Source organism: Lepidochelys olivacea, assembly GCF_965140295.1.
Source record: "Lepidochelys olivacea isolate rLepOli2 genome assembly, chromosome: 17".
Taxonomy (NCBI): domain Eukaryota; kingdom Metazoa; phylum Chordata; order Testudines; family Cheloniidae; genus Lepidochelys; species Lepidochelys olivacea.
In genome coordinates this window covers 25,365,136-25,377,456 of record NC_140427.1, presented here as the reverse complement: position 1 = coordinate 25,377,456, position 12,321 = coordinate 25,365,136, and the positions used below count along the sequence as shown (strand labels likewise).

Sequence of the window (12,321 nt, the reverse complement as noted above, 5' to 3'; positions counted from 1 at the left end):
CATCTCCTTGCTTCAGGGCACAGACTGCTCTATCACTGCGTGGTCAGGAAGCAATGCCTCCCATCCCCAGCTCCACCTTGCTCAGTGTGGTGCATTATGGGGAGGTGATCCCTTTCCCTGAAGCCCCTGGCATTGGTCAGTCAGTGCCGGGCTGCTGCACCAGTGGGGCTCTCGGTCTGCTCCAGGGCACCTGTCCTTCTGTCTCTGTTGCGCAGTGGGACGGGACCCTGAGCCTGCCTGTGCGGGAGGCTCGCAGGACCCAGCCTAGGCAGTCATGCCCCCATCTCAGCCCCTGCACTGGGGCAGGTCCTGGAGCCAGTAGGCACTGCCCACTCAGCCCCGCCCAACAGTCTCGTTTTATCTTCCAGCCAGTGACTGGCCGAAGCCTGGACGAGTCTCCCCGGTGCCAGTCGGAGTGCTGACTGCCAGGATCTCACCGCATCATTCCACCCCCAGCCAGGGCAGGCCGGAGTCCAGCAAGGTACGCAACAGTCCAGGGCTCCCAGGGGGACAGCCCCTCCCTGGGGGTGTCTCCTCTCTGCCCATCCGACAGGCACAGCCCTCTCCTCCCAGCCCCTTCAGGGCTCCAGATTGCCCTGCTTCACATCCCTTGTGCTCCCATCACATCGCACCCGCTCCCCCTGTTGCAACATCTATGGGTCTGTCCTGGCCTTGGCTCAGGTTGGGGGTTCTGGGGGTCTCCCCCACACCCCTTGGGGTGCCTGATTCTGCCCCTGCCCTGCAGACAGAGAGCCGCCGCATCACGCACATCTCCGCCGAGCAGAAGAGACGCTTCAACATCAAGCTGGGCTTTGACACCCTCCACGGGCTGGTGAGCACCTTGAGTGCCCAGCCTAGCATCAAGGTGAGTGAGAGGGGAGCAAACCCCAAAGTGGGCACTGAGGGCAGGACTGGCAGCTCCCCAGGGGACACCCAGTGCCCAAAGTACCAAACCTCTCATAATTGCGGTGCCCCAGACCCCCAGGAGAGTCCCCAGAGCTGGGAGTGGGAGTGCCAGGCTCGGGCTGCATCAGTGATTCAGCTTTGCCCTGGCCAGGCAGCTCTTGTGTGTCCCTGCAGCTCTAGGCCCCCAGCCAACCGCTCCCCTCAGCACCTTTCCCCAGCTATAGACTGTCCCTTGGCCCTCCCATCATGGAATGGGGCTTTCTGTGCTGTCCAACCACCTAGGTCTCGGAGACCCTGTAGGGGTGGCTGAGCGAGGCCATGTCTCTCCAAAACCCTGAAAGGCCCAGCACCCTGCTGGGCAGCTCCTTCCTCCTGGGAGGCAGAGCGGTGGGAGGGGGCTGAGAGACAGCCACAGGAGATCAGCGTCACTCAGCCCCCACATCTGGCCCCTCAGGTCAGCAAGGCCACCACGCTGCAGAAGACAGCAGAGTACATCTACAAGTTGCAGCAGGAGAGGGCTGCCCTGCAGGATGAGACGCAGCGGTTGCGGGAGCAGATCGAGGAGCTCAACACAACCATCAAGTAGGATAGGGGGAGAAGGGAGGGGAGCCAGGCCAAGGGACGGGAAGGGCAGAGACGGGCACGGAGCCAAGCTGGGGAGGGGAGCAGACAAGGAGTGTGCTGCAAAGGGTGACCACTCAATCGGGGGTGCTCTTCCCTTGTCAGTGCTGAACTTAATCCCCTAGCATGATGCAAAGGGGTACTAGGCTGCTGTCTGCTGAATGAGATGTCACATCTAAAAGGGGGCCCTTCCTGTGAAGCTGACGGTGCAGTGTTGCTGTGCTGTGTGTGCTATCAGCAGCTGCTGTGTTCCACCCCAGAAAAGGTGGCACATCAGTCATGTGGGAGGAGGTTTCCCACTATGTTTGTAATGCATTTTGGGGCCCGGAGATGGAGAGTGCCCCAGCAATGCAGGGTTATTATTAATGGAGCCAAGGTGCACTGCCCCCTTCCCTGAAGCACTCAACCTGCCATGGTGCCAATGCGGGGTGGATTAGCCTGTGTGGGCACAGCTCCCCATACAACCCCAGCTCCTCTCTCCACAATTCATTCGCTCCGGTTTTATTGTAAATGCCCCACGTAGTCATGCTGGGAGGCTGGGGCTGCAGGAAATGGGCTTGGTGCTGCCTCTGCTACGGCCCTGGGAGCCAGCCCTTCCAGAGAGGGGCAGAACCTGGAGCCCACACACAGGGGCCTTGGGAAGGATCACCCCCCCCCGAGGGGAACCGAGGAGCCTGACCAGCCCACCCCAGTGGGCCCCAGGTACCAGGGGCAGGATGAGAGCAGGATGCTGTGCACAGGCAGGTACAGGAAGGGGAGCAATGGGTGGGCCCCAGCCAGCTTCACCCGGATGCAAGCATTAGCCCCCTCTCCCCACCCCCATAGCCCTGTCCCCCATGGCCAGGTGGAGGGTGGCACCAGGAGCCTGGCACCTCTTAGAGAGCCTGGCATGGCCATCAGTATGGGGCAGCCCTCAGCGGGAGAAAGTGCACGGGGAGGTGGGCAGGAGCCGCCTGCTGCCACAGGAATGGGGGTGCTGCCCACCACCACTTCTTGCTGACACATCTCAGAAGTGGGGCTTTCCCCAGGTGACCATCAGCCATGGAATTGCTAATCGCTGGTGATCAGCTCGGCCATGCCTAGGGCACGGTGCCAGTCAATCGCTCCCTGCCACAGCATCCTTCCTGGACGAGGCTGGAGCACAGCAGGGGGTGAGGGTGGCTGGAGAGCTAGGCCTGGGGGCGGGACGTTGACTGTTCTCCCCAGTGCCAATCTCTCTGTGTGTGGGCCTGTCAACCGAGGCAGACAGGCACCATCTTCTTGTGCCCCTGCAGCCTGTGCCAGCAGCAGCTGCCTGCTACAGGAGTGCCCATCACCCGCCAGCGCTTCGACCAGATGCGTGACATGTTTGACGAGTACGTCCGCTCCTGCACGCTGAAGAACTGGAAGTTCTGGGTTGTATCCTTTGGAGATGGGCGCCCCACCCCGCTGCCCCCTGCCCAAACATGTGGGGTCACTGCAGCTTCTTAGGGTGCTGAGGAGGGCCAAAGATGTTACCATGGTGACAGCCTCCTGGAGGCAGACCCCTCACAGCTCCTCCCCTCTTCCATCACTTCTAGAGGGGAGACACCAGGGCCCTGTGTTCCCTGTGCCTGCTAGAGTCTGGGTGTTAGAAAATGGCTCTGAGTCCCTGGCTTCTATGCCCCGCTCATGCACCCCACGCACTGGGACCACAGGTATCAGCCTGCTCCCTGGAGCCAGCTGGAGGTTTTCAAGACTTTGAAGCCCACTCCCCTATGCTAGTCTCCAGATCCCCTCTGCAGCCCCAGTGACATCACCTAGGGTCCAAGCTGGACTTTTGAACAGCAGTGTCCCCTTAAAAGCTGCAGAGTCCTGTGGCACCTTATAGACTAACAGACGTATTGGAGCATAAGCTTTCGTGGGTGAATACCCTCTTCGTCGGATGCATGTAGTGGAAATTCCCAGAGGCAGGTGTAAATATGCAAGCAAGAATCAGGCTAGGGATAACAAGGTTAGTTCAATCAGGGAGGATGAGGCCCTTACTGCTCCAGCCCAGGGTGTCTCTTACACTGCTCTGCTGATGAAAAGCAGCCCATCCAGGCTCTACTCACACAGCCAAAAGCATGTGAAGGCACACCCAGCAAATTACATGAATGCTCTCACAGCCACTCATTAACTGTATATAGGATGACATCCGCAAATCCCCCAGCCCCAGCGTTGCACCTCAGAAATGTGCATCTCGCACTGCTCAAGACCCCCTTGACCAATGTAAGCTAATAGTCAGGACTGGATTAATCCTCCTGTGGGCCCGGGGCTATTAGATTTTGTGGGGCCCCTGGGGGTTTGGAGTGGGGGAGTGGGCTCAGGGCTGGGGCAGGGGGTTGGGGTGCAGGAGGGGGTGCAGCTCGAATGGGGGTGGGCTCTGGAGTGGAGCCAGGGATGGGATGGGGGTTGGGGTTCAGCAGGAGGCTCATGGTGCAGGTTCTGGGAGGGAGTTTGGGTGCAGGCGGGGGTTCCAGGCTGGGGTAGGAGGTTGGGCTGCAGGATGGGGTGTGGGATCTAGGCTCTGGCCGGGAGGCGCTTAGTTTGGGCAGCTCCTGGTCAGCATTGCAGCAGGGCTAAGGCAGGATCCCTGCCCGTCCGGGCTCCGCGCTGCTCTGCTCCCCGAGATGTCCGGCATGTCTGGTCCCTTTGCAGGGGGGGCCAGGCCACTCTGCACAGTGCCCGCTGCCCGTGCCCGCTGGCGCCCCACGCAGCTCCCCTTGGCTGCGGTACCAGGCCAGTGGGAGCTGCGGAGCCAGTGCTGGCGGCGGGGGCAGCGCGCAGAGACTCCCCGGACGCCCCTCGCTTAGGGGCCGCAGGGACGTAGCGATGAGTGGGTGCTCGCGGCTGCAGCCAGCGCGCCGACTTCCCGCGGGCCGAATGGAAGAAGCAGCGGCCGCATCTGCCTGCGGGGCCCCCGCAGGCCGCAGCTCTGAGCCGCGGCCCCTAAAAGCCCCTGCCTTAGTCCGGCCCTGCCAAGAGAGCTAAAAGCAAACCCGCTTGTCCCACCGTAAACTGCGACACATGTCACAGGCTGTTTCCTCTCAGCCCGGGACAATCCTGCCAGGGGCGCCCACTTTCTAATCTGCGGGGGGTGCTCTCCCTGGCTCCGCCCAGCCCCCCTCCTAATCCTTCCCCCAAGGCTCCTTCCCGCCTCTGGCCCGCCCCATCGCTCCCTGCCCTCACCCCACCCAGTTCCCTGGGCGCCGACTCCGTGGGTGCTCGGGGGCTGGAGCACCCGGGGGAAAAATTGGTGGGTGCTGAGCTCCCCCCCCGCCCAGCTCACCTCTGCCCCCTCCCCCGAGCGCGCGGCACGCCTGGGAGGAGGAACGCGGCAGGCTCGGGGGAGGAGGCGGGGCCGGGGCGGGGATTGGGGGAGGGGTCCAATAGGGACCGCGGGGGGGGGAGTTGGGGCGGGGGCAGGGCGAGCACCCACTGGCGCAGAAAAAAGTTGCCGCCTGTGCCCAGTGCCACCCGCCCCCGACGCTGCTGCGCTTGCTTCCCGCCAGCGCCTGCGGAGTCTGACGCCGCCCAACAGCTGATCCGCGGCGGGCGGGAGGCCTGGGAGGGCGGGAGGCGCTGAGGGAGAGGGCGGGAGGCCTGGGAGGGAGCGGGAGGCGTTGAGGGACAGGCCGGGCGGGAGGCCTGGGAGGGCGGGCGGCGCTGAGGGAGAGGCCGGCCGGCGGGCGGGAGGCCTGGGAGGGAGCGGGAGGCGCTGAGGGAGAGGCCAGCTGGCGGGCGGGCGGGAGGCGCTGAGGGACAGGCCGGCCCGGAGGCCTGGGAGGGAGCGGGAGGCGCTGAGGGACAGGCCGGCCGGGAGGCCTGGGAGGGAGCGGGAGGCGCTGAGGGAGAGGCCGGGAGGCCTGGGAGGGAGCGGGCGGCGCTGAGGGAGAGGCCGGGAGGCCTGGGAGGGAGCGGGAGGCGCTGAGGGACAGGCCGGGCGGGGGGTGGGAGGTGCTGGGGTGGGTGGTTCTGGTAGAGGGGCTGCCTCGTCACTGCTCCAGCCCCAGAGCACCCAGGGAGTTGGTGCCTATGACCCCTTCGCCCTTCAATGATCCCTCTCCCTCTTTCAAATGATCTGGCTTCCATGTGCGGAGGTGAGAGAGGAAAGGTAATGGGGAAGCCATTGTCTTATTTTATACCCTCCTCCTCTCTGTGAGGAACACCCACCCCCAGCTGGGGTGCAGACCATCACTCTGGTGTACATGAGATTTGAAGCCCCTTTCAGGTAAATTATAAATTTCTTGCTGACACCATCTGTGTTCTTGACGTTTGAAGTGTCTTCAGGGATGACATGCAAGGCCTTTGTTTACAGCCCTTTCGTTATTTTGAAGGACCTAGTCTGTGGGCATTCTTCAGACTCACAGTGTTTTTCAGTAACAAACATATAGCAAAATCTCATGCCTCGCTCCACAATGACGATACGCATTTTAACAGCACAGCGATAGTAGATCCTGAGTTTTCAAATGATACCTTGCACTGCATGTTTTGTACAAAATGTATCAGAACACAAGTGGTGAACATGGGGTACAGGGTATCACCTGACCCCCCCCACCCCACTCTTGGTATCCACATCCCCTGTAGTTCACCCCCCCCCCCCCGGTGTTGGTCTCAGGACACCTGTTCTTGTTCCCAGCAGGATGCTGTGGGCTTAGAGCTCATGTTCCTGCCCCCAAGATGAGCCTTGGCCTGGTCTGGCACCACACGGGGTGGCACTAACTCTGCAGCCTGCCATGTCACTCCCCAAGTGCCAGGAGTCAGCAGGAAAGGGGCAGCAGCAGAGGGAGGGACATGAGGGCTGGTCAGTCAGTTCTGCCTTGTGATGGGGAGTCCTTAACTGCTCTGTTTGCATCAGTTCAGCATCATCATCCGGCCTCTGTTTGAGTCCTTCAATGGCATGGTCTCCACAGCCAGCATGGACAGCCTCAGCCAGACATCACTAGCCTGGCTGGACCAGTATTGCTCCCTCCCAGCACTTCGGCCCAGTACGTAGTCCCACTTTGTCCCTTGCCTGCCCTGGAGAAGGCAGGGGCTGGCCCTGCCTGCCATCTGCTCCTAGCTTGCAACCCCTGCTGTTCGTGCCTGAGCTGGGTGGGAGGTCGGCTAAGTGCCGTGGTCAGAAGAACTGCACTGTGAGGGGGACATGTGAGGGGGCTGTGCTTGCATGGAGGGGGGGATGCTGTCTTGGAGGCGTGGTGCTCTCAGGGCCAGCTCTGGGGCTGCCCAAAGCTGCTCTGGCAATGCTCTTCCCCCCTTCCTTGGGGTCAGCAAGGGATTCACTTCCTAGCTCCATTCAGCCCTGGTTCTCCGGCTCCTGAGCTTGGTCAGAGGGAGGTTCAATCTCTACTCTAGCTGGGGTTCAGCAGCAGGGACCTGCCACACTGGGATGTGGTTCCGGGAGCAAGGTCAGGATTGGAAGGATGGGAAGGGAAGACTGGCTTGTTGGATGTACAGTCTCCTGGTCTGCAGCTATGGCACAGAGACATCAATGGTTTTCCAGTCTCATACTGTGGGCAAAGGGAAAGGCTGCACATGGCAAACCCAGAGGGAGGAGCAATATTTTTCACATCACACAATTAGCCTGTGGAATTCCCTTCCACATGAGCTCCCCAAGGTCAAGCTTAGCAGGATTCAATTAGGGGATTGGACAAAGGTGCAGATAATGAGAAGAGCCATGAGTACATGGGACAGGATTTAAGCCCTGCCAGGGGTTGGGAGGACACCTCCCATGGGACAGGTTATGCCATAGCTGCCCATTAACAGGGATCTTCCTGTGCAGCAGTTGGCCCAGGCCAGTGTGAGAGCTGGAATATGGGCTAGATGGCTGGCATGGCGGGCCCTGTGGTGAGTAGACAGACTGCCTGAAGCAGCTCAGAGCCTATCAGCAGAGAACACTGACTTGTCCCATTTGGTTTGGTCTCCGCAGCTGTCCTGAGCTCTCTCCGCCAGCTGAGCATTTCCACCTCCATCCTGACCGACCCGGCATGTGTACCCGAGCAGGCCACCCAGGCAGTGATGGGGACAGACCGCAGCAACAACTCCTCCTAGTTACAAGGGAGGGGCCCTTCACACATGGTAAGATGCTTCATTTCTGCAGAACAACCATTCACCTTCACCAGCAAGAGTCTCCTATTGCAGTCTTGGTCCCACCATTGCCATCCTGTCTCCCGGGGACTGCACCCCCATCCATGCGGCGGGAGGCCATCAGCAAAAGGAGAGACAAAATCAGTGCATGATCCAGGACACCTGCTGCATGGACACGTTCCACCACCCAAGATGCTGACGTCCAGAAGAACTTTCCCTCGGAAAATTCCTTACCTGAAAATAGCACCGTGCAAGGCTACAGAGTAACAAAATGATGGGAAATGCTGACGATCTTGGAGAACCTGGTTCCTTCTCAACAACTCCCTCCAGGTGCTGACTTCGAACAAAAACACTGGTGTACTCTAACTTGAACAAGAGGTGGAGTGGCAAAGGCTGGTGACTATCACCAAGTGGAAGCTGAGGGACGACCCCAGATGTGAACGTGGAGAGCTTAGGCAAACATTTGAACACTGCCTGATGGAGTGCCCTGGCAACATCCTATACTCCCAAGGAACTGTTTGAGATTAGTGAGAACACCAGGTCTTGGCTGCAGTTTTGGAGCGACAAGCTATGATGATGACCAGTGAGAGCAGGGCCCCAAGGAGCTCAGAGGAGCCCAGGGTGCCCACTGAGAGGAGAGCACCTTCCCCTACTCACTGCTCAGCTCTAGAGGCAGCAACCACTGACCATGGGAGGGAATTACTCGGCTGCCTCTGGTTCCTGAGGAGAAAGATTTGGGCCTTCAGTCTTCCTGAAGCCTCGCCTTCTGAAGCAAGCAATGGAACCTGGTACTGCATCCCCAGAGATCAAGGGACAGAGAGACCACAAGAGCTGCAGAAAAGCCCACCTCAGCAGCAAGATGCTAGTGCCTCATCCCCCACTGGCCCTAGGGATGGAAGGGCCCCTGGAGAGTTGCTGATGATGAGGCTAGTGCATGAAGTTCTTTGTGGTTCCATGGAGGATGCCCCATGAGAAGGTCAGCATCTCTCATTGCCCAAGCCTTATCTTCACAAATATGGCTGCTTCCATTCAGTATGGGAGGGCCTAGACTCTGGATAACCAACTCTATCCAGAGTCTGTGTGTGTTTGCTTTAGTCTCCGGCCCATTGTTAATAGCTCCCATGTCCACACTAGGTCTGAGCGACTCTGGCTGGTGGGTGTTAAATTCTAAGCAGTGGTGGTTCTGGTCACATCTGGTCAATCCCCACCTCCCTTTCAGTCCAATTTGAACTCAGAAGCTGGCTTCTGGAGTGGAGAATACTGTACAAATCAACAGAAAGCTCTTGGTCATATTGTTGTTGTGCTAAGCTGACTAATTGGGCTGCTCAGTTGTCTCCTGCTGCATTTTGTTGCTCTTTCGCTCCTTTTCCTGTAATGTGAGCAACGTGTCTTCTTGTCTCTCATGTCTGGAACAGTAGCTCAAAGGCAGCTGCTGGATTTCCCCTTCATGGGTGTTTCCCAAGCAAAGGTTCTTTGTCTTTTAATTTTAGGATGTTCTAGGATGCAGGAGTTTTCCCATGAATGTTGTTTGATGTCATGTTGCCAAAGGAATGTCCTGTTCCTATATCCCATGCTGCGTGCCCTGGCTCTGTAAGCAATGGCAGATCCTTTGTGATAAAGAGACTTTGTTCCTTCCCATTTTGGTGGTGTGTTTCTTAAGTTTTTCAGCATTTCTCACCCTGTTGCTGCCTCTGGAAAAATACACAGAACTGAGCAACGGGGCTCCTGCTGCCAAAAGCCCGCAACAAAGGATTCCTCTTTTCCCTGGGCTCTGTAATACTCCAAGTGGAACATACTGTGAATAGATGATTTGCAAAGGAGCGTGCAGAGTAACCCTGCACCAGCCCCAGGCAGATTTCAGGTGCTTATGACTATGCAGGTGTCTCCATCTGCTGTCATAGAATCATAGAATATCAGGGTTGGAAGGGACCTCAGGAGGTCATCTAGTCCAACCCCCTGCTCAAAGCAGGACCAACACCAACTAAATCATCCCAGCCAGGGCTTTGTCAAGCCTGACCTTTAAAAACTTCTAAGGAAGGAGATTCCACCACCTCCCTAGGTAACACATTCCAGTGTTTCGCCACCCTCCTAGTGAAAAAGTTTTTCCTAATATCCAACCTAAATCTCCCCCACTGCAATTTGAGACCATTACTCCTTGTTCTGTCATCAGCTACCACTGAGAACAGTCTAGATCATATCCTCTTTGGAACCCCCTTTCAGGTAGTTGAAAGCAGCTATCAAATCCCCCCTCATTCTTCTCTTCCGCAGACTAAACAATCCCAGTTCCCTCAGCCTCTCCTCATAAGTCATGTGTTCCAGTCCCCTAATCATTTTTGTTGCCCTCCGCTGGACTCTTTCCAATTTTTCCACATCCTTCTTGTAATGTGGGGCCCAAAACTGGACACAGTACTCCAGATGAGGCCTCACCAGTGTCGAATAGAGGGGAACGATCACATCCCTCGATCTACTGGCAATGCCCCTATTTATACATCCCAAAATGCCACTGGCTTTCTTGGCAACAAGGGCACACGGTGCCTGCATATGACCTGCTGGTCCAAGAGCTAGAGCCACAACCTATGTAAGAAGCAGGGGAAATGCTCCCATATTATATAAGGTGCAAAAGAATCACAAATTAGGAGAAAGTCCAACTACAGGGAATAATAATAGCTCTGGGAGAGGAGGAGCCAGGGACGCAGGCCACACGCGGGGCAGTAGGATAGGGAAGCCACTCACCAGACCAGAGCCATTTCTGCCAGTAGTGATGCACCCCTGCACCCTCCTTCCTGGACTGTGCCTTTTCCTCCCCATGCCTCCTTCCCACACTCACCACCCATGTGCTGGAGCCCCCAGAGCTCCCCTTGCTTGGCATTGCTGCCTACAGGGTTGGTGTTTCCCCATGGCGTCTCCTGAGAACAGCCCGGGGTGGGTGTGATGGGCTCGGTCACAGAGACCCCGCGTGGGACTGTCACCTGACATAATGAAATTACCTCTGAACCCATTTTCCCTGATGGCTGGGGACTCTCCAGAATCCTGCCTTGTTGAGCAAGACACGCTACCCTGTTGCAACACAGACCCAGATCTGAACCACGTCCCCAAAGCTGCAGGCTTTAATTGAAAACCACTCAGCAGGTTACCTATCTCCAGTACCCAGACACCCAGTTCCCAGTAGGATCCAAACCCCAAATAAATCTGTTTTACTCTGTATAAAGCTTATTCAGGGTAAACTCATGAATTGTCCACCCTCTATAACACTGATAGAGAGATATGCACAGCTGTTTGCTCCCCCAGGTATTAATCACTTACTCTGGGTTTGTTAATAAACAAAAGTGATTTTATTAAGTATAAAAAGTAGGATTTAAGTGGTTTCAAATGATAACAGACAGAACAAAGTAAGTCACGAAGCAAAATAAAGCAAAAACACGCAAGTGTAAGCGTCTACATCCGATGAAGTGAGCTGTAGCTCACGAAAGCTTATGCTCAAATATATTGGTTAGTCTTTAAGGTGCCACAAGTACTCCTTTTCTTTTTGCGTCTACATTAAGAAACTGAATACAGGTAAATCTCACCCTCAGAGATTTTCCAATTTCTTTCACAGACCAGACTCCTTCCTAGTCTGGGCCTAATCCTTTCCCCTGGTACAGTCCTTGTTAGTTCCAGCAGGCATCTTAGGTGAAAAGCAGGGGCTTTTTCATGACTGGGACCGCTTTGTCCTGCTCCACCCCCTTTATAGCTTTGGCACAAGGCAGGAATCCTTGGTCTCTCTGGGTTCCCACCCCTCCTTCTAAATGGAAAAGCACTAGGTTTAAGATGGATTCCAATATCATGTGGACCTCACTCTTCATTACACATGTCAGGTACACAGGAAGGCTTGCAGGTAAATAAACCCATTCACAACCAATTGTCCTAGTCAATGGCAGTCATCAAGATCCTAAGCCAGCATTAATGGCCCACGCTTTGCATAGTTACAATAGGACTTCAGAGTAATACTTCATATTTCTAGCTTTAGATACAAGAATGATACATTCATACAAATAGGATGAAAACACTTAGTAGATTATAAGCTTTGTAATGATACCTTACAAAAGACTTTTTGCATAAAGCATATTCCAGTTACATTATATTCACACATAAACATATTTCCATAAAACATATGGAGTGCAACGTCACAGTGGGTTTGAAGTTTTTACCACTGTCTCTGTGCACAGAGGGAAGGGCATGAAGCTAGAAAACAGCAGGTAGGAGAGCGGCTCTGGTGGCCCAGGGTGGTACTGGTCTGGCACACAGGGGTGCTGGGTTCTAGTCGTGGCGGGTCATGTCATCATTTTTGTGCCTCAGTTTCCCCTTCTGCCAAACAAGGCTAATGGAACCAGCCTCCTGGGGAGGGTGCTGTGTAGGAGGGTGAGGGAAGGGCGCAGGGCACTGCTACCAAGAACCACACGACACCCTTCCCCGCCGGTGCAGATGCGGGACAGACCCTGCCAGGGTCACACAGAAGTCTGCGGCGGAGCTGGTATCCGAACCCCCGTTTCCAGCCTTCGCCCCTCACAGGACCCTTGCCGCGCACCAAGCGTCCCCCCGTTGCCTCCAGAGCGCATGCCCAAAGGGGACTGGCTGCGCACGGGTCGCTTTGTCCGGAGGAGTGGCTCATCCCACAGTAGCCTCTCCGCGCAGGCGTATAAACAACCGCTGGTGATGACAGCCTCTTTC

General features: G+C 56.7%; 1 protein-coding gene across 1 annotated transcript in view; it reads left to right on the top strand.

The window, feature by feature from the left end:
- MLXIPL (MLX interacting protein like) overlaps nt 1–9,252 on the top strand; it is a gene marked incomplete at its 5' end in the record, with an annotated part of 60,101 nt that extends 50,849 nt beyond the window's left edge. Inside the window, 6 exons of the mRNA XM_084650640.1 lie at nt 369–481; nt 746–865; nt 1,361–1,488; nt 2,802–2,925; nt 6,386–6,515; nt 7,457–9,252. Coding sequence (XP_084506766.1) covers nt 369–481; nt 746–865; nt 1,361–1,488; nt 2,802–2,925; nt 6,386–6,515; nt 7,457–7,578 — 737 coding nt within the window. The 3' untranslated portion in view covers nt 7,579–9,252. The remainder of the gene's footprint in view (nt 1–368; nt 482–745; nt 866–1,360; nt 1,489–2,801; nt 2,926–6,385; nt 6,516–7,456) is intronic.
- Nucleotides 9,253–12,321: the final 3,069 nt, after the last annotated feature.